This window comes from Aegilops tauschii, chromosome 6 (assembly GCF_002575655.3).
Source record: "Aegilops tauschii subsp. strangulata cultivar AL8/78 chromosome 6, Aet v6.0, whole genome shotgun sequence".
Lineage (NCBI taxonomy): Eukaryota > Viridiplantae > Streptophyta > Magnoliopsida > Poales > Poaceae > Aegilops > Aegilops tauschii.
The window spans coordinates 462,763,601-462,789,832 of record NC_053040.3 but is presented as its reverse complement, the minus strand read 5'-3'; the positions used below and the strand labels follow the sequence as shown (position 1 = coordinate 462,789,832).

Below are 26,232 nucleotides of genomic sequence, written 5' to 3'. Positions count from 1 at the left end.
GTCAACAATGATCTCCTCTCTCAACGTAGATCATGATACCTCATCACACAAACAACCACTACACGCTCTATGTACTGAACAAGTACAGAGATAGCATCGACATCCTTGACTCACTGAACTACGTAAACTACGCCGATTTGTCTTGGAGTCAACACCACGTGCATCGAGAAGAACTGGTACGTACTATTTGTACATTGATTTCCTCTTTTCCTCATGATAGTATGATACTCTTAATTTCCTCAATGCCGCACCCAAAAAACAAAACCATAATGCAATAACAGATGAGAAGGATGTCCGTGCTGATGAACAAGCACCACAGACAAAAACACAAGAACGAACCAGACTGGGAAAGGATAGTAGAAAGGCCTCACAGGGTCTGCACACCAAAGCAAGAAGGAACACAATGCGGTCACTTCACGGCCCAATTTGCGAGATACTATAATGGGAAAGAACTGGTCAAGGACAGAGAGGATTTTCATGTAAGTTACCACTACATACACGTCAAATAACTTGATTTCTTTATTACCGTAATTAGTTTATTAACAATTGTGAACAACACGTAACTATAAACCATACATTTTCACATGCCTGCAACCCAGCAAGGTCGATGCCGAATGGAAACCGGAGGACGTATACACACCCATATTCGGTAAAACCAACCAAATAAAGGACCATCAACTTCATGGAAAACTCAAAGATTACAAACCAGACACTACAAACCTTTTTTCACCCATGAAAGGTAATATAACTATTTTCATTTTTACCATCAGTCAACATTACTAGAGCTTCAAATATTTCTTTTAGAAACAACAGCCATAATTTTTTATCTGCTTTGACAGAGCGAGACGAAAAAACCAGCATCAATCAGAGAGCAGCAAGAAATACCCGCAACACCGGCATTCGTTTCTACACGTGGATAAGGCAAACGAGCTCTACAACATAGTCATGAGTGACACATGGCAGGATGAATTCAAAACGTAACTTGGTTCCTTTTACACCTCAAATTAGTTAAAGTTAGGCAGCAATCACACAAATCAGAAAGGAAACTGGAAAGAACCTTAAATTCTTGTTTATCAGCTTACTTAGTTAATGACTTTCTCAACAAAAATTTCTTCTACTTTCCTGTATGTAAGCAAAAAAGTAGTATTCTCGAGAGATCAACCAGAGAGCAAAAGCACAACTCTTACTGGATCAAAGCTAAAGGAAATATTTGGGCCTGCAAACAAGAAAAAACGTCAAGGAATGGAAAAGAAGGTGCTCGATGAGTTAGCAGAAGCATGGGAAAGCAGCAACCAAACTATACACAAAAGACATAGACTATTATTAGGCCCAAGCTTTGCAGAGGTAAATTTCAAAAAAAATCACAGTGATCATATAAACTCATCTTTTTCGAACTATTGTTTAATCTCTTGGTACCGACCTATTTTTTCTAACTCGTTTTTATCGTTTTTTATTTGTTGCCTGCAGCACATTCTGGGTTTAAAGGATAAAAGAAAATCTATGAAGAACTTCAGAGATGATTTCACACGAGAAAAGGATGTCCTGGTTCCTTTGTTCCTTAAGAAATGTCAATCAGAGAAGCTCAAAACAGCAAAAATGGTAATAGCGTTTTCCATACAATAAAATAAAAATAAGCATTTCAAACAGAATACTATATTCTAAACTCTCCTCTAACAATAAAACTTTTGTGCCACAGGTATTCATGCCACTTGAAAAGGAAGACCGATACACAATATTGGTGCTCGACAGATATAGAATGAAGCTTCAAATCATCGAACCTAAAGAAACCTCTCTTGAAGAATTGAAGAAGCAAGAATACCTGAAAAATCAACGTGATCGACACGTGCATGATGGCAAACTAATTAAGCAGATTGCTAACATGGAAAACAACGAAGCCATCAAAGAAAAGGGCGATAACAAATACCACAACCATAAACACAAACTGGTAAGAATTGTAAATAACGCCATCTTTCAGTTTTACAAATTACACTACATGTCTCTCTAAAACAAAAACAAAATGCAATTCCTAGGTTCCCAGGTTTAAAGAAGTATACGAAATATTACTGGGTGAAAAATTCGAAACGGAAAAGACTAGATGGGATGTTGAATTTTTACAGGGCGTTCCAAAGGTGAACAAAGGTGAAACCCTGTTTGCTGTTCTAAGGTTCGCGCATCTCTTTCATGGCAACCACTTCGTCGAAGAGATAGATAATTTTGACATAAGTTTTCGCTTAAAACTCGCAATAAATCTGCTAGATATCATACAACTGCATGACCTAATACTGATGTGGTTTTTCTCCTTTTTTTCACTGAACTTTTTACAGGATGGCACGGAACAATGGAAAGCACAACAACTGTGCAAGCTACTATTTAGCGATCAGAATACAATCGAACCCAGCGAAATGGGCGATGAGATTAGAAAGATCTACGACGACATCACGGAATAAAAAGTTGTTGATAAGCGAACGAGCCTAGCTCCATCGAAACATCAGAAGACGGTTTAACCGCACATCATACTGTAATAATGAAGCAACAGACTATTTTTATTGATGTAGTTCCTTGATTCTTCAGTAACCAAGCACTCGAACACAAGCCGGTGCCCCTAGACACTTCACAACTATCAATCCAGGCGGTTGATGACCATGCCCCATAAAGGCCCAAGTCCGTCCCTAGACATACGTGCGTCACGTCGACACGCCGTGACTCTACATACTACTCACGCGTGACCGCCGGTGACTTTGATGTTTCACAAACATTCCCCCTTTCTGAAACCGTGTGCTGCCGAATGCCACCAACCTACATCATGAGTCTGGCGTGAGTACAAACGTGACTCTCTAAATGAGTATTCAAACAAATGCATGTGGTGCCACCCACTCGCGCCGTTAGAGACCTCACACCTGTGCATCCAAAATGGTGCCTTCCTACCTCAGTATTAGCAAGCAAGCCTCTCCGACCACACCACCATGCATCCAGAGGGTTAAGGGCCAGTGATGCCTCTCAAAGCCCCACACCACTCCATACCCGTGATGCCAGACACGCGTGACTCTCTAGAGGCTTCACAACCGTGACTCCCTAACTGCGTATTCGGAAGCATGCCTCTGGTATCACACTTTTGAACATCCACTGGATTGATAGCTGTTCGCAACAACAAAACCCCCACTTCCGTGCCTCTTGGGTCTTCACCTCTGTGCCTTCCGTAACTGCATCCACGTGCCTAACGTGTCACGCCCCGCGACTCTTACATGGTCACGGTACCACGCCCATGTCTCTTCACAAACATCACAACAGTGCATCTCTAACCGAGCATTAGAACACATGCCTCTGAGACCACACTATTGTGCACCCACAACGTTGATACCCGTGCATCGAGAAGTCACAATACCGTGCCTTGCGTACCTGGATCCAGGTGCCTCTCTCACATGACACTTGCCATGACTCTTACATGCCCCATGATGTCGCACAACCTTGACTCTGCACACTTCCAAACCGTGACCCTGTAACTATGTATTCGGAGCTCAACTCTGCTACTCCGTCCACGTGCCTCCGGCCCCTGTAGTAACACACGCCGGTGACTCTAGAGACTACAAACATGTGCCTCTCTAACTGCGTATTCCGACCCATACCACTCCTGCCACTCCTCAAGAAGCCGCGCTTGTGTGCACAACTAAACTGTACTGCGCGCAAAAAGACTGCTTTGCATTTTGTTGTTTTTAGTGTAAAAAGCAACATTACTACTTCAAAATCACATGATTGCTGAATAAACATAGTACTTAGCAAGCTAAATAACTTGCTCAATCACATAAAAAAACTACAACTTGACATAAGGAAACTTGTTTAACCTGATACAGATGACATTAGAAACTGCTTCGTTCTAACAGAAGTAAACTACGAACCTGATACAATAGAAACGACAAGCATAAACACAAGCAACTCCACGACCAGTTTTCTATGTTTTCGTCATCACTAGTATCCGTAGTAAGGATCGTCATAATTCTTCTCTGCCTCTTTTGCACTCTCCAGACCTTCTCTGATGTTTTCAATTCTCTTCCATGACTCGTAGGTGGTGTACGCATCTATCGCTGCATACTCAATGAGGTAATTGGGCAGTGGGCTGATCCCCCACAATTTATGGTCTTCAACCCTATCAATCTTATCCTTCATTTGTTTGTAGAATGGGTGGATCACGCCCCCTGCAACATCAGCCAAAGAGTGGTACCTCTTTCTTCCCTTGAAAGGAACTCTCCATTTGCGCTGGATGTCGATGTACTTGTCGGGGTTGATCTCCAAACCAGAACTTCACAGCATCTCTTTGTCACCTTCAATACTGAAGCCGGCAAAGGTGGAACCTGTCCTCCTTCAGGAACGGGCGCAGACTCTTGGGCCTGCAGGGGGATGACACATTTAAGGTGGATCCATCAAGTATCGATCAAGTACATGCTTATATAGTACGTATAATTCATGGACGAAATTTTTCAGAAACTGCTATGCAGAGTTCAGAAATAAAAATACAAGCACAGCATGTTATTTTTATTTTTGGTATTTACACTTGAATCAATTACCTATCTACTTCTTAGCCACGTTAACACATCAATTCAAGAAACGGAACTACACTAGAACATGAAATATAGAAAATACACTAGAACAGAAAGTACGCTAGAACATCAAGTTCAGAAAATAATCTCGTACATCAAATCCATAAATTAATCTAGTGCATCAAATACATAAACTGATGTGGTGAGTCAAGTTCAAAATCTATTCTGTTGCATCTACTTCAGAAACTTCACTGATACATCAAGTCAATAAACCAATTTAATCAAATTTCAGGGTGAAAAGCTAATTAAACAGAAGCATGGAGAGGTTGAAATTGTAGGATGGTTCACCATTTTGTTGCCGCGGTGATGTGATATACCAAACAGAGTTCCTCCACGCATAACTGTAGAACCGCTGCCCTCTGCGGAGGTTCGTCCTCCCTGGTATACTCAACATCAACGCCGATGTACTGAGGGTACAAGCCGCAGACCCTCTTCAGGATCCTGCTGATCATCTTGTCGGCTTCCTCAGGATTGCTGGTGCATACGACATCCAGCTTTTCCTTGCCGTGGATGTCAACCTCCTTGAGGTGCACTTTGTAGTCGTGCTTCTGACCGGGGACCTGAACGTCGTTGACCTCTGTGCTCTGGTCGGACGTCTCACCACGGGGACGCATGGCAGATGGTTCCTCCACCATTACGCTCCTCCAGCGATGGCCGCCTTGACACAGAGATTGTGAGGAGATGCTAGTTGAGATGGAACAGCAATAGTGTTTTCGGAATTGAGCGGCTATGGAAGCGCAGTTACCCTTTTGTGCCAAGGTCTGGTTCATGGAGGAGGCGGTTGGAGGCGGCCTCGTCGTGGTAGTGAGGGCGGAAGACATGCGCTCGTCGTTGCTATGCGTCGAGGCAACCGCCGAGTGGCAGTGCTCGCGGTTGCCGGGAAAAAGCAACCATCAAATCGTCCGATTAAGCACGTAACAAATGTTATTGCTCGCACCTTTCCCGACGCACGCCGCTACTACCACACGACCAATGCTGCACAGACTTCACACATGTGGACCCACAACCGATACTCTCTGAGTACTATTCGCACAAATGCCTCTACTACCAAACTTCCCGACGCATCACTCTCACGTGCCCGTGGCGACACACGCTCGTAACTCTAAAGACTTCACAACCGTGACTCTCTGAGTAAGTCTTCAGATGCATGCCCCTGCCACCACACATTTGTGCATCCACAGAGTTGATACCAGTGCCTCTAAAATTCCAACGTCGGTGCCTGTAGAGCCTGGTGTTCCGTGCCTCACACGTCTATTAAGATGCTATAGCGAACAAAAAAAAAGCCAGGCGACACGAATCTTGATACTAAAATCATACCATCGAAGATTACAGACGGTTCCATCATTTCCATCTCTCCAACCTCCACTACTCTCTTCCTTCCTCTCTTCCACAGCAAAATCTCGAAACATTCCACACTCACACAAGGTCTCCTCCTAGGTTCGGTACACGGGCCCAAATTCCAAGTAGAGTTCCCCTCGCAAAACAACCGCCACCACGCTTCGCCAACCACCCTCCCACTTCGAGATACACACCGTCAAACGGTGCGCCCAACAACACAAAGTACCCACCCGACGGCGACGAAGCAAGGACTTCAACACCGCCGGCGGAGATCACAACAAAAAAAACAAACAGACAGAATAGACCGATAGAAGCGAGAAGCCGAACACAAGCAATCGAATGTAAATAACAATCTGTCCCATTGCATTCCATTTCCAGGGACAACAACCCTAGCCACCACAAAAAACCGAGTTTTGCACTATCCAAAATCAACTTGTCTAAAAAATTGAAGTACCGTACACACGCATTTAATAGAAACGCTACTGCTCCCCGCTACGGAATTTTCACCACACGATATGTGCTTAAAAGTACTACACCTGCCACATCACTAACTATAATACCTCAAAGGATTCAAATATTGCGAGCATACTGAAAGCTCAAACTTGGTAATTACACCAGATTTTCTCTGCCCGTTGTCCCTTGATTGTAACTATTTTCAAGTTAAGTGCCTAGTGTCCGTCACAGCAGTGTTTTTACTTCAGTGCCTCCTGTACCAGAATCCGTGCCTCCTGTACATTCAAAGCCCTGCCTCATGTGCGTACATCCATGTGCCTCGCATGACACTTGCCGTGACTCCTACAGGGCCCGTCGTGCCACACCCACATCACTTCACAACCGTGGTTCTCTAACAGATTAGTCGGACCCATGCCTCTGCCGACACACTTTTGTGCATCCATAAAGTGCACACCCGTGACTTGAGAAAACACACGTACGTGCCTGTTGTGGATTCACCTTTTCTGCCTTCCGTGACTGAACCAACGTGCCTCACGTGCCTAATGAAACATGCGCCGTGACTCTTACATGGTCCCAATGCCACGCCCGCATCACTCCCGAGACTTCACAGCCATGCCTCTTTAACCGAGCATTCTAACACATGCCTCTCCCAACGCACTCTTGTACTACATCCACAGGGTTGATACCCGTGCCTCGAGAAGCAGGATGTCCGTGCCTGTGTTGGCTTCATTTTCGTGCCTCCTATGCTTACATCCACATGCCTGTAGAACCTGCACTTCCGTGCCTCGTGTGCCTGCATCCACATGCCTGAAGAGAGGCTCCACTTCAGCACTACCACGTGACTTCGCACACGTGCTACCTTCATTTCTGTGCCTACACGTACATGCACCCACGTGCCTCACGTGTCACTCGCCCAGACTCTTACGTGCCCCGTAATGCCACACCCACGTGACTTCACGAACGTGGTTCTGTAACCGAGTAGTCGGACCCATGCCTCTGCCGCCATACGTTTGTGCATCCAGAGAGTGCACACCCGTGACTTGAGAAAACACACGTACGTGCCTGTTTTGGATTCACATTTTCTGCCTTCCGTGCCTGAACCAACGTGCCTCACGTGCCTAACGAAACATGTGCCGTGACTCTTACATGGTCCCACTGCCACGCCCGCGTCGCTCCCGAGACTTCATAACCATGCCTCTTTGACCGAGCATTCTAACACATGCCTCTCCCAACGCACTTTGTACTACATCCACAGGGTTGATACACGTGCCTCGAGAAGCAGCATGTCTGTGCCTGTGTTGGCTTCATTTCCGTGCCTCCGCTGCTTACATCCACGCGCCTCACACGACACTGGCCTCCTGTGCCTGCGTCAACGTGCATGTAGAACCTGCACTTCAGTGCCTCGTGTGCCTGCATCCAAATGCCTGTAGAAAGGCTCCACTTCAGCACTACCACGTGACTTCACAAACATGGTGCCTTCATTTATGTGCCTACACGTACATGCACCCACGTGCCTCACGTGTCACTCGCCCAGACTCTTACGTGCCCCGTAATGCCACACCCATGTGACTTCACGAACGTGGTTCTGTAACCGAGTAGTCGGACCCATGCCTCTGCCGCCACACGTTTGTGCATCCATAGAGTGCACACCCGTGACTTGAGAAAACACACGTACGTGCCTGTTGTGGATTCACCTTTTCTGCCTTCCATGCCTGAACCAACGTGCCTTTGTTGCTCCCAAGACTTCACAACCATGCCTCTTTAACCGAGCATTCTAACACATGCCTCTCCCAACGCACTCTTGTACTACATCCACAGGGTTGATATCCGTGCCTCGAGAAGCAGCATGTCCGTGCCTGTGTTGGCTTCATTTCCGTGCCTCCGCTGCTTACATCCACGCGCATCACACGACACTGGCCTCCTGTGCCTGCGTCAACGTGCCTGTAGAACCTGCACTTCCGTGCCTCGTGTGTCTGCATCCACATGCCTGTAGAAAGGCTCCACTTCAGCACTACCACGTGACTTCGCAAACATGATGCCTTCATTTCTGTGCCTACACGTACATGCACCCATGTGCCTCACGTGTCACTCGCCCAGACTCTTACGTGCCCCGTAATGCCACACCCACGTGACTTCGCGAACGTGGTTCTGTAACCGAGTAGTCTGACCCATGCCTCTGCCGCCATACGTTTGTGCATCCAAAGAGTGCACACCCGTGACTTGAGAAAACACACGTACGTGCCTGTTCTGGTTCTGCCTTCCATGCCTGAACCAACGTGCCTTTGTCGCTCCCGAGACTTCACAACCATGCCTCTTTAACCGAGCATTCTAACACATGCCTCTCCCAACGCACTCTTGTACTACATCCACAGGGTTGATATCCGTGCCTCGAGAAGCAGCATGTCCGTGCCTGCGTTGGCTTCATTTCCGTGCCTCCGCTGCTTACATCCACGCGCCTCACACGACACTGGCCTCATGTGCCTGCGTCAACGTGCCTGTAGAACCTGCACTTCCGTGCCTCGTGTGCCTGCATCCACATGCCTGTAGAAAGGCTCCACTTCAGCACTACCACGTGACTTCACAAACATGATGCCTTCATTTCTGTGCCTACACGTACATGCACCCACGTGCCTCACGTGTCACTCGCCCAGACTCTTACGTGCCCCGTAATGCCACACCCATGTGACTTCGCAAACGTGGTTCTGTAACCGAGTAGTCGGACCCATGCCTCTGCCGCCATACGTTTGTGCATCCAGAGAGTGCACACCCGTGACTTGAGAAAACGCACGTACGTGCCTGTTTTGGATTCACCTTTTCTGCCTTCCGTGCCTGAACCAAGGTGCCTCACGTGCCTAACGAAACATGTGCCGTGACTCTTACATGGTCCCACTGCCACGCCTGCGTCGCTCCTGAAACTTCACAACCATGCCTCTTTAACCGAGCATTCTAACACATGCCTCTGCCACCGCACTCTTGTACTACATCCACAGGGTTGATACCCGTGCCTCGAGAAGCAGCATGTCCGTGCCTGTGTTAGCTGCATTTCCGTGCCTCCGATTCTTACATCCCCGTGCCTCATGCAACACTGGCCTATCCCGTGGTTCTCTAACTGCCTGTAGAACCCACACTTCCGTGCCTCCTGTGCTTCCCTCTGGAAGTGCCTATAGAACCTGCACTTCCGTGCCTCCTGTGCCTACATCCACGTGCATGTAGAACCTGCACTTATGTGCCTCGTGTGCCTGCATCCACATGCCTGTAGAGAGGCTCCACTTCAGCACTAACATTCTCAACACTAAAAAAAATACTGTAGCACACAAAAAACCCAAGCCAAGCATAATGAATCTTGTTGCCCAAACGCACGGTTGAAGATTAGAGACGGTTCGATGGTTTCCATCTCTCCCTCCCTCTTCTACTAGCTTGCTTCCCATTCCGCAAAGTAAATCTCGAAACCTTCATCACTCCCGCACGCTCTCCTCCTTCCTTCTGCACACAAACACAAACTCGAAATCGAGTTCGCGTCACCGGACAACCGCCACCGCGTTCGCCAACCACACTCAAATCCGACATACAAACAGCCACACTCTGCCCGCGACAACACCAATAACCCCGCCGGTTGCGGCGACCGACGGCGAGGACTTCAACAGCGGCGGTGGAAATCGCAACAAAAAAGGAGCAACGACACAATAAGCCGATGGAAGGGAAGAACACCGCACAAGTAATTGAAGGTAATTATCATTCTATCCCACTCCATTCCACCGGGTAGATCGTATTGATTTTTCCACTTCCAGGAACAGCAACCCTAGCCACCGCTACCAAGGAGTTTTCTAATAACCTAAATCAATTTGCCTAACAAATTGAACTAGCGCAGAGATGAGATTTAATAGAAATGCTACTGCTCTCCGCCCTGGGATTTTCGCCATACGATTTGTGCTCAACGGTAAAAAACCTAAAACATCAGTAACTAGAATACGTTGATAGATCCAAACCCCGCAAGCATCCTGAGAGGCCAAAACTGATAACCGTACGAGATTTTTTACATCCCTTGTCCCGTCAATCTAACCGTTTTTCAAATTAAGTGCCTCTGGTGTGAAATACCGTGAACAAAGAATAGGTGTACCCTGTGCTTCTAGGGTAAAACAACCCGTGCCTCTCTATCCATGCAAATTTGTTTTCACACCACGCAGGTTTTTTTCCCGTGACACTCGACTCTGCTTCTAACACCTGCCCATTTTTTATGCAGCAATGACAAATCCTCACGAAGAAGCTAAAACGCAGCAAAATATTGACGAAGACCCTGCTGAAGAGCATGCAATCCAGCAAGCTCCTGTCAAAGGTTTGAGCAAAAAGTCTCCACTGTCCATCTACAAAAAAATATATTGAGATATTAATAACTTAACTACTATCCTTGACAACAATAACTTAACTATGTCTACAAATAAAACTACCTGCCACTTTTTATATATTTCTTTATAGAAAACATTAAAAATGTCCGCACACTATCTTATTTTTAATTCAAAAACAGTTTAACTTACCCAATAAATCTTGAACAATCATTGATGATATTCCTCCAATTATGAAATATCACCTGCAGAGTGCATTTTTGTCTCAGAAAATGCTTCACCCTAACTTCACTACCCCAGCTGCACTCATAACCATAATTAATATTTTCTTCCATCCCCTGATTAGCTCAATCGGTAACAATAGTAATAACCTATCTTAACCCAAGAAAATAAAACTAAAAATCCCCAGTTTCACATTCCTTATGCATAATCATGGAAGATATATATTTTAAATGTGTATCAACTATTTTCGGACAAAAAGAACATCCTTTTTTGTTACCTGGTCATTATACGGGACACGAAGACGGTGATATTCAAAGCGCAGAAATAGGCAGCATGTCTCCTCATTCATCAGAAAAGGACTCAGAACAAAACATGAGGAACAAACCACCTGCGGAAGAAATGATAACTTACACCAGGCTCAACAGGAATAAACATCTAGCAACAAGCAAAAAAGAGGAAATCAGATACAAGCACTGTTTTTACTCCTGGAGCAAAAAGGCAAAAGCAAAAGGACAATGCTGAAAACATCATCGACACTAGTACATTGCAGCATCAGCCATTACCTCTAATGGTACTCCCTCCAACAGCACCAACCGCCACGAAGAAACAAGGTGAACGCAAGAAGAAAAACAAACGACAAAGGGTAGAAAAAGAACAAGACGATACCAACAGCAAAGGTTCAGATACCAATGATGACGACGATGACAGGGAACATGATGCAGATTTCATTCCTACAGACGGCGATGATGCCGAAGAGCATGACAGCGACGCAGAACATGACGACGATGTAAAAACACACTTATGTACTAATTTTGAATACCACTACTCAGCACTCAGGATCTAACGTTCCTTTCTAACGAAACCCTTTCTTTTTGTCTTCTGAAACAGAACGAATCAGGACAGAAGGACAGAAAGAGGAGAAAGACAAGCGGAAAAGAATTGGCAGCACCAACAGTTGACGAAGAACAGCAAGAAACAAACGAAGAGAAATGCCAAATCAAGGCAGGGGCAGCATTCGCTCATGTCAAGAAAGCATGGAATTTACTTAAAGACCGTCACAAGCAAGATATTAGGACAGCAGGATTTGGCAGCATAGAGAACTGCAAAATAACGGGCTCCATCTGCAGACCACTTGCAGCACACATCTACGACAACCTAGACACAGAAAGCATGACAATCACCTTCGGTGATGGTACCGAAGACAAGAAAATCAAGATTACCAAGGAAGCTATACACAAGGTGTTTGGATACCCAAACGGCACGGAAAAGCCAGCACCAAGGCCAGCGAAGAGCCCAACTTCAATGAAAGAACTCATGTCAGACCTTGGCTTCAAACATACAAATTTCAAGCCAAAAGAACTGTTCAGGGAGCTAAAAATATTGGTGGAACTAGATGACGAACAGTCAAACAGGTAATCAGTTAAAATATTTCTTCTTATTTTTTTCCACAACGTTGTCTGCGGGTCAAGCGCCGCTATCTTCGCCTGACAAGCTATAATGGTAGAGGACATGGACTATCCAGAGATGGCAAAGATGGATTTCTGCGAGGTAATCGTCTACTGTATTAAGGAAGGAGCCAAGATATGGCAGAAACACAGAAATTTGCCTCATGAAGAAAAGAACAAAAAGCATGTCAATGGTTTGGCACAGGGGCCAGTAATCATGTACCTCGACTCCCTGCTGCTGCCAACCGACACAAAAGAAATGCGGAAGATTGCAAAGACAATGGACAAGACCTCATTACCACGAGCAAACCATCTCAAAGAGAGTGACCTAGCGAAAATAGCTAGAGCAGACATGAAAAGGGACGGAAAAGCACGACCAGATGACTATGAATTTGGCAAAATACAGGTATAGCTATATTGTACATAAATCAGTCCTTCCCTTTTTGAAAACGGTTTCCATTCTAATCAACTACATTACACCAAAATGATGCAGACATGGAAAGGAACAGCAGAGAGGATCTTCTATGCCAACACAGCATCAACTTCGTCTTCAATTCATCAGATAGCAGTAGAACATCGCAAACAACAGCAACACCAGAACACGACCAAACTGCTACCACCTCCACCCAAACGCCGGCGCGAACCACGTGTCGGCACCAGTCGAAGCAGGGAACCAAACAAAAGCATCAGCACAGGAGCAGAAGAAAGATTCCAAAGGATAAACAAATTGTTGGAAAAAGTACTCCATGAAGCAGAACAGATACCCACAGTAACCACCAGAGCTGAACACCAATGCAACGAAAAGGAAAAGATATTGGATAAAAAAACAAGAACCTGGTCGTGCAACAAACAATTGCCCTGATGGATTCATTAGAACAACTCAGACAATTTCAGGACATAGTTTGCACAAGGTACCTGACAGACAACGCGACCCTGCAGACACTAGAGCAAGCACATCCAGCAGCCTCAAGTAGACTAGCCGATGCCAACCGCACAAATGAAATCGTAGCCACAACAGAACCAAGAGAAAGGAGAAAAAAAGAAAGAAGAAGAAGACGAAGAGAGGAAGAGAAGAACAAAATCAAGGGACATAGGCATTGACAAGAACAAGATAAAGCGGCAAAAACAGGTAAGTAAATAGTAATGCATGGTGCCATACGCACCCTAAAGCAAACCCCTGTTTTCATACCTCTACTGAAAAGAACTGCCTCAATGCTTTCAGGAACGTACCAATAGCACGCGAGGCCAAGATGAACTCCAACAGCAGGATGGTGTCAACAACCCCAAAAACATAAATGAACGGAACAAACAAAGCAACCCCACAATAGACAATGCTACAACAACAACTACCCCAACACAAGCACAAGATACGATCAACGTCAGAACCTGTGAAGAGGTCAGTATGAACATCCATTTTTCCTTTCAAAACTGGATAGAGTTACAAGTTAACTGAAAAACCTCCAACAAAATATAGACTCAGCTGAATAACAATCAAGTCAGCAGCCCCGCCAACCAAATGCAAGACGCTAACCCACAATCAACCGTTAGCATAACAAACGACAAAGAAGAAGAAAACAACGAGGAGGAGGTAAACTTCCATACCCACTATTACCCACACCGAAAGCTCGTAAATGGCAGGAAAGAAAGTGAACCGCAAACTCATATTGTTTGATCTCCAGGTATCACAAGCACTGCAAGACCAAGAGACAACCCGTGTTGAAATTGAACCCCATAGTGAACCTCAAACAGACGAAGGCGTCACAGAACAGGAACTTTGTGTACAAGAGATTTCCAGCGCCACAACATTGCAGATCACCATCACGAGTACAAAGGAGAAAGCGCAAGACATCCCAGCCGATGAGAAACAAGAGACTGTTATACCTGACAAAGAAACAGTAGATGCAGGCACAAATAACCCAGTCATCAACACGGAGGTAAAAAATTCAACAACAACCACTTTTCAAAATATTTTTATGATGTCTGAACTACCTAATAGACCCCGCCACGGCAATACAAAGATTATAAGGTATGTCTCACCCTTTTCTTTGAACAAATGCAGGAAACAAATGAGTACGCTGATCTCGAAGATCAAGAACTTCAAACAACAACATCTGAAGAGGTTAGGTTACAAAGCTCAGACACAAATGAAGTTCAATCTATAAATTAAATTTTTATTAAACAGGAAGAGGAAGCATGCAAAAGCACTGGCATAGACATTCAACAAGAAAAACTAGAGGACAACACGAGACAAGGAGAAGTCGTAGCACAAGCAGTAGACAGTCCTGCAACTCCAGGATAGAGGTCTTATAAAAAAATTGTAACTGAACAGTCAGAAATGCACCCATTTCTTAAGTATTTTTTGTGTTGGTGCAGGCACAAGAAGCTCAAGAAACCATCAACAATCAAGACCATCAAACACAACCAGAGGAGCCCAATGAACAACCCAAACATGTTCTTCAAACGATAGACAATAATGCCACTAAAGACCAAGCCACAAAAAATTCACTCACCAAACAACAGGTACCAGAGACAGGGGCAGCAACAACGACTGAAAAGGTAAACTTACGAAACCTGCAACTACGAAATTATAAAATTGCTGCGTGCACAATCAAATAAACTCAAACCTACCACATTTGTATTCAGTCCAATGGACTCTCACTTTGCCAACTCTATGTTTGAACAGCTGCAAGAAAAAAACAAGGTCAGTGATGATGAACAGCAAAATAAAGAGCAAGAGAAGGACCCAAAACCACCACTGAACGAAAAATCAGCAGTAACAACAACAAATACAGAGGTGAAAACACATAAAACCTCTTCATGAACTTATAGTTCAAAAACACGCATTTGACATTTCACTACTTTCCTGCATCGCAGAGAGAGGAGACCAATGAGCAAAAGGAGGACACTGAAGAAGGGCAACATGTTCTTCAAAAGGCAGTCATCAACGTAACAGAAGACCAAGCCCCAAAATATTCACTCACCGAAAAACACGCAGCAGAGAGGGCAGCAGCAACAACGACTGAAAAGGTAAAGTTACATACGTTCATCCTATCAAAGTATAAAATAGCTATGTGGAACCTCAAATGCACTGCCACTTAGCCACCTGTGTGTTTCAAAAGCTACAAGACAAAAATGACGGCAGCGGCGATGAACTACAAAAGAAAGAAGAAGAAGATGCCCAAAAACCTCCACTCTACGAAGAACAAGCACAACATTCAGCAGCAACGATTGAGGAGGTAAAGTTACATAAGCTGATTCTATGAAAATATAAAATCGTACCATGAGAACTAAAATGCACTCAAACTTAGCCACCTTTATGATTGAACAGCTGCAAGACAAAAACCATGACAGTGACGATGAACACCAAAACAAAGAACAGGAGGATACCCAAGAAACTACACTCGACAAAGAATGGGTGGAACAGTCAGCATCACCAACGATCTCAACAGGTGAAGTTGCACAAAATATTTCCACAAAATTACACGACTTAATCACAATCAAAATAGCTCAAACTGTTGGGGGACGTGGTAATTTCAAAAAAATTCCTACGCACACGCAAGATCATGGGGATGCATAGCAACGAGAGGGGAGAGTGTTGTCCACGTACCCTCGTACACCGAAAGCGGAAGCGTTAACACAACGCAGTTGATGTAGTCGTACGTCTTCATGATCCAACCGATCCAAGTACCGAACGTACGACACCTCGGAGTTCAGCACACGTTCAGCTCGATGACGTCCCTCGAACTCCGATCCAGCCGAGCTTTGAGGGAGAGTTCCGTCAGCACGACGGCGTGGTGACGATGATGATGTTCTACCGACGCAGGGCTTCGCCTAAGCACCGCTACGATATTATCGAGGTGGATTATGGTGGAGGGGGGCACCGCACACGGCTAAGAGATCAATAGATCAATTGTTGTGTCTATGGGGTGCCCCCCTGCCCCCGTATATAAAGGAGCAAGGGGGAGGCGGCCGGCCAAGGAGGAGGGCGCGCCAAGGGGGGAGTCCTACTCCCACCGGGAGTAGGACTCCTCCTTTCCTTGTTGGAGTAGGAGAGAAGGAAAGAGGGGGAGAGGGAGAAGGAAAAGGGGGCTGCACCCCTTGTTCAATTCGGACCAGAGGGGAGGTGCGCGCCTCCTTCCTTTTGGCCTCTCTCCTCTATTCCCATATGGCCTATTAAGGCCCAATACTTCTCCCCGGCGAATTCCCGTAACTCTCCGGTACTCCGATAAATACCCGAATTACTCGGAACCTTTCCGAAGTCCGAATATAGTCGTCCAATATATCGATCTTTACGTCTCGGCCATTTCGAGACTCCTCGTCATGTCCCCGATCTCATCCGGGACTCCGAACTACCTTTGGTACATCAAAACACATAAACTCATAATATAACCGTCATCGAACCTTAAGCGTGCGGACCCTACGGGTTCGAGAACTATGTAGACATGACCGAGACACGTCTCCGGTCAATAACCAATAGCGGAACCTGGATGCTCATATTGGCTCCCACATATTCTACGAAGATCTTTATCGGTCAGACCGCATAACAACATACGTTGTTCCCTTTGTCATCGGTATGTTACTTGCCCGAGATTCGATCGTCGGTATCTCAATACCTAGTTCAATCTCGTTACCGGCAAGTCTCTTTACTCGTTCCGTAATACATCATCCCGCAACTAACTCATTAGTTACAATGCTTGCAAGGCTTATAGTGATGTGCATTACCGAGAGGGCCCAGAGATACCTCTCCAACAATCGGAGTGACAAATCCTAATCTTGAAATACGCCAACCCAACAATTACCTTCGGAGACACCTGTAGAGCACCTTTATAATCATCCAGTTACGTTGTGACATTTGGTAGCACACAAAGTGTTCCTCCGGTAAACGGGAGTTGCATAATCTCATAGTCATAGGAACATGTATAATTCATGAAGAAAGCAGTAGCAACATACTAAACGATCGAGTGCTAAGCTAACGGAATGGGTCAAGTCAATCACATCATTCTCCTAATGATGTGATCCCGTTAATCAAATGATAACTCATGTCTATGGCTAGGAAACATAACCATCTTTGATCAACGAGCTAGTCAAGTAGAGGCATACTAGTGACACTCTGTTTGTTTATGTATTCACACAAGTATTATGTTTCCGGTTAATACAATTCTAGCATGAATAATAAACATTTATCATGATATAAGGAAATAAATAATAACTTTATTATTATTGCCTCTAGGGCATATTTCCTTCACAAACAACGCACCAAACGCTTCGCTATTTTCCCATAACAGCTGCTATAATTAAAATAAAGTAGCAAGTTAAATTATTTCAATGCTTTTTCAATGATAACGCACAAACACGAAGAAGTCGACCACGGAGATACAAGCAATGAAGCAGACACATATATTGTTCCAGAGAAAGAAGCAGAAACCATCGAAAAAACCCTACACCGTCGTACGATGCCAATTCCCCTGGCAGAGAAGTCAGTGCCAACCAGGTCGAGACTGAGAAACAAGACAGAAAAGACCACCAGCAAGACACGACGGTTGACAAGGAAAAACATGATGCTAAGAAAGACACAAACGACTCAAATGAGGATGCAGCAAAAACTGAACAAAAGGGTGCAATGCAAAAAGAAGAACATAACATGCCGCAAGAAGCAGAAGGAGAACAAGAAAGGAACAACACTGGACAGGACATATCTTCTAGCTTCGAAGCAGGCAAGACAATAGAAACTTAATTGCTATCTTGTGATCTTGTGACTTGGAATTATTTACATTAAATTCAAAATAATCGCAGGCACAATGGAGAAAGGGGACAAAGATAGTGATTCCGTCAACAAAGCCATCGAAGACCTGTACAACGCTGTATGCAAGCCATGGACACAGAGAGAAATGTAAGTTCATGCAACTAACACAAAACACATTATTACACACGATCATTTTTACTATATCATGTGTAAACTAAAACATTTTTCTAACTATACTTTGCAGGGATGAGCTTTTCGTTACAACGAATAAGTTTGATGTCAATCTAGGCCATGTCGCCGAAAGCTTCAAGGTCGGTAAATCAGTACGCACCGAAGCAATCGAGCCTATGCTAACAATCTTGAGGAAATAACTAAATGGCACAGGGAGAAAGATTCTGTCGTTAAGCAACACTGTAAGTAAAGATCATGGCAAAAGAATCAAGTTTAAAACAATATATATGACTTTATAAATAGATAAACTTCCCCTATAACTGAACTTACAAATTTCCTTTGTATATCTGTGACAAAACAAGCAGCACTCAATAAAGAAAGCCGACGACAAAGATCCAATGTGCTACAGAAATAATGATCAAGAACACATTAGAAAAAAATTACTACCTGCCAAGTTTAGATCATTTTTCAACATGCAAGAAGAAGAAAAACTGCAAGATTATAACATGGTGAGCAGATCAGCTTGCGTGTATATTATGCAAAAGTTCTCATTTTATTTCATGTTTCTAAATATAAGAAGATTTCCAAATATTTTCTTTTTATTTTTTATTTTGCAGCTCCTTCTACCATGTTCGTTGCGCGGGTTTGAGCAAGACGAAAATACAAGTCATTACTTCACCATTACAGTTAACATGCAAAAACAACGCTTTGAACTCCTTGACTCTTCAACTGCATATCCAGGCACAATAGAATTCTTTAACAATGTAACCAGCAAATTAATGAAAATATGGAAGCACGTAAGCACAGAGCTACAGCTTTCACAAAAAAGCATCGACCATTTCAAAAGGGTCAAACTGCAGGTGCCACTTCAAGGAGAAGACACGTAAGCACTTCCAACATTTCACTTCTTTCTTTTTTTCAATGCAAGATTCACTACTACAATTACTGAAATAATCATGTTCTTTCGTCTTTTCAATGCAACAATTGCCACTACCATTGCTCCAACACTTCTCTTCTTTCCGTTTGTTGAATGCAACAATCTTACTAGTACCATTCCTCTACATGCAGAATGGACTGCGCATTCTATATGTACATGAACCTGAAGCACTACTCCAATGATGCAACAGCAGCAACCTTAGAGCCAGAACAAGTACCAGAGTTGAGGAAAAAAATTCTAAATCAACTAATTAGTCAACACAGAGGGAATACCAAACTGTCATTAATCAAGTGTACAACAGGTTAGTCTTTTCAGAAACTAATCCTTACAATTTTGTCACACTAGAAGAAGTATTCTTTTTTTTAAATTATTATTTTTTGATTCTAACAGATATGCTGAAGTATGAAGTCGATATGGGAGACAAAGAAATGCAACACACATAATGTTGCGTACTAGAAGAGTTTCCGCCAAATCCCGAGCCAAAAGAACATATTATGCATGCGACAACCACAAAAGAGCATGAAGTTATTGATATATCCAGTAAACACAAAGAGGTTATGGATGTCAGCAGACACGCCATCGCCCAAGAATCTTGCACAGATCACGAAGAAAAGGATCCACCAGTAGAACCAGATCAACCACCACCAGACGACAAGATACCACACCATGCTGAAGAGCAAACGGACGAGCAAAATATCAACAGCAATACCCCGAGCACAGAGCAACTTGAACAAACAGGCACTAATTTAAAAGAGGATGGCACAAGCAACGACGTACCAAATACACAAGAACAGGTTTCCGAGCAGAAGAAACAACCTGTTCTTCTTCAAGAAGAAACGGGCTCGACAAGCAATCAGCAAGGCACCTCCAGCACCATCTCTCTAGAGTTCCTAAAACCCAAAACAATGGAAAAGCACGACGAAGTTGATGAATTTCTTTCAAGCCTTAACCCGCTCCAACTAGAGGAATACAACAAGCATGTAAAGATGGGCGTTGGATTCGATGTAATCAAAACATGGCTGAATGACCATGAAAGCTATGAATTTAACAAAGATCCCACGCCGTATCTGACAATCTTGCAGCAAGAATCAGGAGAACATTCAATGCCTCAATCATCTGAGAACAGCTTAGACAAGAAAATCTCGGTCAAGAAGAGACCGGTAAAGCCTTCAAGAAAGCTGCATGAAAAAATTCCTACTTTTGTCCCAAAAGATTTCAAATTTATGAACAAAGCCAGAGCACTTCATGAATACCTATTCAGCAAAGATGGACAGGACGAATGCGGAGAGTAAGTACTTTCTCTTGTCACAACAAAAAAAAAAAGAAATGTTGCCCCTTTTAAAACCAACCTAACTAATGTATAAACTTTTTCTGCTTGCAGTCTAAACGTATATATTAGCTCGAAGCGACACGATTGGATTACAGGAGAACAAATGGTGGAACAGCTACGGAAAGGAGATCATGGACAGATGGAGGGATCCATCGCAAACGCATTGTTCGAAGAATGGACAGTGCAGCAACAATACAACACAACCGATAAAGCCATACTTCCCGTAGAATTTGCAAACTTATGAAGTCCAATTTGACAAAAAACACTTGCATCATTTCAGTGATTACAAAGATTATACTAAAAAGTAGAAAAAAAATTGGCCGCAGATCGTGCTCGGTGTTAAAATTGGAGAAAAAGGAGGACTAGCAGAATTCAATGAGGACGAAGCATTGAAACAGTTTGCACCCCTTGTAACAGGGAAGGAACTTTTAAAGAAAAAGTTGGTAAGTTAATAGAAATATACAAACATAATTCATTTTTCCTACAGATTGCACATTTACATGTCATTTAATTCTCCTGACAAGAATGAATTTTAACTCACTCTGTCTCCAAACACCGCAGATTATGATACCTCACAACACAGCTAAACACTACACACTGTACGTGCTCAACAAGTACACGAGCTCCATCGACATACTTGACTCACTAAATTACAGAGACGGAGACGGAAAGAATACATGGAAAACACACCATAAGGATCACCCAGAACTGGTACGTCAATTCAACCTTGTTTTCTAATTGGTTTTCCAATTCCTGCATTCCCTTGTTTAATGCCAAAACCCAACAATAACACCAAACCGTAATCACAGATTAAAAGGATGCACGCACTCCTGAAGAAGCATTACGGCGAAGCGGAGCTACGAGCCAACGGCGAACCGAACTGGTCGAGGATAGCAGAAACACCAAACAGAGTTTGCGTGCCAAAACAGCAGGGTACCCAATGCGGACACTTCATGGTTCAATTTGCAAAATACTGGAATGGCATTGATCTCATAAAAGATGATGAGGATTTCGATGTAAGTGAATAGTACGAGAGCAACAATTTTAATTTTTACAAGCAGCACTACTTGAATACTTCAATTATCTCATGAAAGAAAAATAAAAGAATATCCAATGATCTCCATGCAGCAAAGCAACGTAGATGCCGAGTAGAAACCAGAGTTCCTTTTTACAGCCATATTTGGTGAAACAAACCAAGTAAAGTGCGAGAAACTACCTGGAAGAATCAAATAATTCAAACCAGAAACTTCAAAGTTCTTTTCCACCAACAAAGGTAAGAAAATCATTTCTACTTATCTTTTTTTTGTAATAACCTACCCATCCCACGGTTCACCAATGTCTTTCGTATCACAAGAGCTTACATACTTCATATCTACTTCCGCTGATAGAAACAGATGAAACTAAAAGGGAAAAAAGACGAAGCACCAGTCCATACCCAAAACATTCTCATTGCTTCCAACACACAACGGAGGCGTCCGACCTCTTCCATCTAGTCATGAGCGACAGCTGGCAGGAAGAATACAAAAAGTGAGTTGTTTTCTATTGCACCTCAAAAATAGTTGGACAAAGGCCAAAAATAATGTAAAAATTTGTTTCTCACTAACCGTGACCTCCAAAATTATTTAATCTCCCTGTCGCAGCAAAACTATATTTAGGCGCATCCGCAGGGACAGTGAAAGCATGCAACTTACTGGAGCCCAACTGAAGGCAGTATTTGGTCCAAGACCAGCACAGACGAACATACCACATCATATGGAAAAGAGGGTCCTCGATGACATGGCAGAAATCTGGGAAAGCAGACAAGATTCAAAACAGAGTGACAGAGTAATATTAGGCCCAAACTTTGCAGAGGTAAACTTTTAAAAAGCAAAATCTTGTCTATATTGCAACACCTACTCTTTTTATATTGTTACACAACTCTTTTTTCTAACATTTTTTTCATCGTAATTATTGTTTGCAGCATATATTGGATTTAAAGGAACACAAAACTACTATTAAAAAATTTAAAAATGAATTGCAAAAAAGAAAGAATCAGCTGGTTCCCATGTATCTCAAGGAAAATCAACGGAAAAAGCTCTCAACAGCAAACATGGTAACAACCCTTTCCTCCATGACAAAATCTCAAAATATGCGTTCTATTAAATTACTTTATATTAAACTGTCATCTAAGAAACAAGTATTTTGTACGCAGATATTCGTTCCAATAGAGAAGCATGACCGCTATGTACTATATGTGCTGGACAAATACAAACACAAAGTTCACATTATTGATCCTCGAGAAACGACTCCATAGGAATTTGAGAAAGAAAAGATAGATGTGGATAAATTGGATCTAAAAGAAGCATCTCGAGTTCTTCAGGAAAATGAAGATGCTAAAAAAGAAAGAGAAAGACAGTTCAGGAATATCATGTTCATAAGTCGGCAATCGTAAGCATTTATACATAACAATTTTTTCAGTTTTACAAGTTGCAATATTAAAACAATTAATTACAAAATGCAATATTCCCATGTACCTAGGTTTAAAGAAGTCTTCAACACCATACTAGGACAAACAATGAATGCCAAGGGTACAAGATGGTAGATTCATACCGTGTAAGATGTTCGAGTGGTAGAAAAGGGAGAATCAACATTTGCTGTTTTAAAGCTTGCATTCCTCTACAATGGTGAAAAGTTTGTCGAAGACCTAGAAGATTTGACAGTAAGTTTATATAGATTTACTTATAAACAACTTATGTGCACAAACTCTAATAATATACTTCCCTTCTCGGCAAAATTTCACAGGATGAGGTCGAAGACTGGAGGGCAGAGGCAATGTACATTCTCTTAAGTAGCGAGATGAATCAAGTCAAAGCTAGTGAAATGGGTGACGAGATTAGCAAGATCTTGAGCAAAAATGAAGACTAAAACTTTTGATTTAGCCCGCGAGGCTAATTCTATCTAGACTTGACAATAAAGTTTATCAATAACTCACATTTCTATGTAATGTAGTTAGAAATTGCGTGCTCATGTTGAAAAGATAACTATTTCGACAACAGTGCCTCTTACATCATCAGAGAGTGCCAGTAAACTATAAACAACAATGCCTCTTCTTATTTGTACGACAGAAGTGACTCCCAAAACGAACCCTTACCCGTGACTCTGGAAACCACCCTCCCGTGCCTCCAGAGGCGACATGGCCTTGTGCCACCAAACCCTGGGTCACCATGCCTCCGGGCAATATCCACACACACAGATACCCTTACGCGTGACTCTGGAGACCACCCTCCCGTGACTCCAGAGGTGACATGGCCTTGTGCCACCAAAGCCTGGGTCACAATGCATCCGGGCAATATCCACATACAAATACCAAGAACGCCTCAACCGTGGCTAGCTCCTACGCACACGTGACTTCACATGCTTCAAACCCGTGCCTCTGGAGGCAACATACCAATGACTTCACGTGACTTCACATGCTTCAAACCCGTGCCTCCGGAGGCAACATACCAATGCCTTCGTAGTATACACACATGTGAATGCACGCACAAACCTAGCTCATAAGCAGACGTGACTGCACATGCTTCAAACCCGTGCCTTTCGAAACAAAGCAGCTTGCCTTTTGCACAACCTGCTATATAAAAATTAAACAAGCAGGTTCCCTCGCGCCGGAGGCGCCGTCTCACACCATGACGTACAACGCGCCGCACGAACCAGCACGCCGCACGACCAACACACACTTCGACCTATGCCCCCCCCCCTTCATGATGTTTATGAAAATTGAACGAGCCGGAGGTTCCCTCGCGCTGGAGGCGCCGTGCCACACCACGACGTACAACGCGCCGCACGAACCAGCACACCGCACGACCAACACACACTTCGACCTATGCCCCCCCTTCAAGATCTTTATGAAAATTGAACGAATGGAAGGCGAGCCGGAGGTTCCCTCGCGCCGTAGCCGCCGTGCCACACCACGACGTACAACGCGCCGCACGAACCAGCACGCCGCATGACCAACACACACTTCGACCTATGCCCCCCCTTCAAGATGTTTATGAAAATTGAACGAGCCGAAGGCGAGCCGGAGGTTCCCTCGCGTCGGAGGCGCCGTGCCACACCACGACGTACAACGCGCCGCACGACCAACACACACTTCGACCTATGCCCCCCTTTCAAGATGTTTATGAAAATTGAACGAGCCGAAGGCGAGCCGGAGGTTCCCTTGCGCCGGAGGCGCCGTCTCACACCACAACGTACAACGCGCCGCACAAACCAGCACGCGGCACGACCAACACACACTTCGACCTATGCCCCCCTTCAAGATGTTTATGAAAATTAAACGAGCCGGAGGTTCCCTCGCGCCGGAGGCGCCGTGCCACACCACGACGTACAACGCGCCCCACGAACCAGCACGCCGCACGACCAACACACACTTCGACCTATGCCCCCCTTCAAGATGTTAATGAAAATTGAACGAGCCGAAGGCGAGCCGGAGGTTCCCTCGCGCGGAGGCGCCGTGCCAGACCACGACGTAGAACGCGCCGCACGAACCAGCACACCGCACGACCAACACACACTTCGACATATGCCCCCCTTCAAGATGTTTATGAAAAATGAACGAGCCGAAGGCGAGCCGAATGTTCCCTCGCGCCGGAGGCGCCGTGCCACACCACGACGTACAAGGCGGCGCACGAACCAGCACGCCGCACGACCAACACACACTTCGACCTATGCCCCCCTTCAAGATGTTTATGAAAATTAAACGAGGCGAAGGCGAGCCGGAGGTTCCCTTGCGCCGGAGGCGCCGTGCCACACCACGACGTACAACGCGCCGCACGAACCAGCACGCCGCACGACCAACACACACTTCGACCTATGCCCCCCCTTCAAGATGTTTATGAAAATTGAACGAGCCGAAGGTGAGCCGGAGGTTCCCTCGCGCCGGAGGCGCCGTGTCACACCACGACGTACAACGCGCCGCACGAACCAGCATACCGCACGACCAACGCACACTTCGACCTATGCCCCCCCTTCAAGATGTTTATGAAAATTGAACGAGGCGAAGGCGAGCCGGAGGTTCCCTCGCGCCGGAGGCGCTGTCTCACACCACGACGTACAACGCGCCGCACGAACCAGCACGCCGCACGACGAACACACACTTCGACCTATGCCCCCCTTTCAAGATATTTATGAAAATTAAACGAGCCGAAGGCGAGCCGGAAGTTCCCTCGCGCCGGAGGCGCCGTGCCACACGACGACATACAACGCGCCACACGAACCAGCACGCCGCACGACCAACACATACTTCGATCTATGCCCTCCCTTCAAGATGTTTATGAAAATTGAACGAGCCGAAGGCGAGTCGGAGGCGCTTTTCGTCAATTTAGTAAAGTTATTATACACCCGTGCCTCTCCTAGTGTTCACTTGTGCCTATAAAGAAGTCACACGATTGAATGACTCTGGAGACTGCTGTTTTACATTAAAAAGTTGCTTTTTTATTTGAAAGGTGACATTTGATAGTGTTGGTAGTCCCCGCCCGTAACTACCTCATAAATCTCCATTACCCGGAAATATAATGGGAACAAAAAGGGAAACGGGAAAGGGAAACAGGGAACCAACCGCGCGAGCTGGTATTTTTTTTGTGTTTTCGCGCGGAAACGGAAAACGAAAAATTCTGATAGTTCGAG

General features: G+C 44.5%; 1 protein-coding gene across 1 annotated transcript; it reads right to left on the bottom strand.

Moving 5' to 3' along the window:
- Positions 1 to 3,963: 3,963 nt before the first annotated feature.
- On the bottom strand, positions 3,964 to 5,227 carry LOC141026189 (uncharacterized). The gene is made up of 2 exons (XM_073502180.1): positions 4,910 to 5,227; positions 3,964 to 4,281 (listed from the first exon to the last, which is right to left on the bottom strand). The coding sequence occupies exons 1-2, from the start codon at positions 5,225 to 5,227 to the stop codon at positions 3,964 to 3,966; spliced, it is 636 nt and encodes a 211-aa protein (XP_073358281.1).
- Positions 5,228 to 26,232: the final 21,005 nt, after the last annotated feature.

Excerpts from the sequence above, each read along its gene's own strand:
- LOC141026189 (XM_073502180.1), bottom strand. The coding sequence starts at position 5,227 with ATGGTGGAGGAACCATCTGCCATGCGTCCCCGTGGTGAGACGTCCGAC. Across the intron at positions 4,282-4,909 it reads GCGTGGAGGAACTCTGTTTG|ATCAACCCCGACAAGTACAT; the intron begins GTATATCACATC and ends TCTGGTTTGGAG.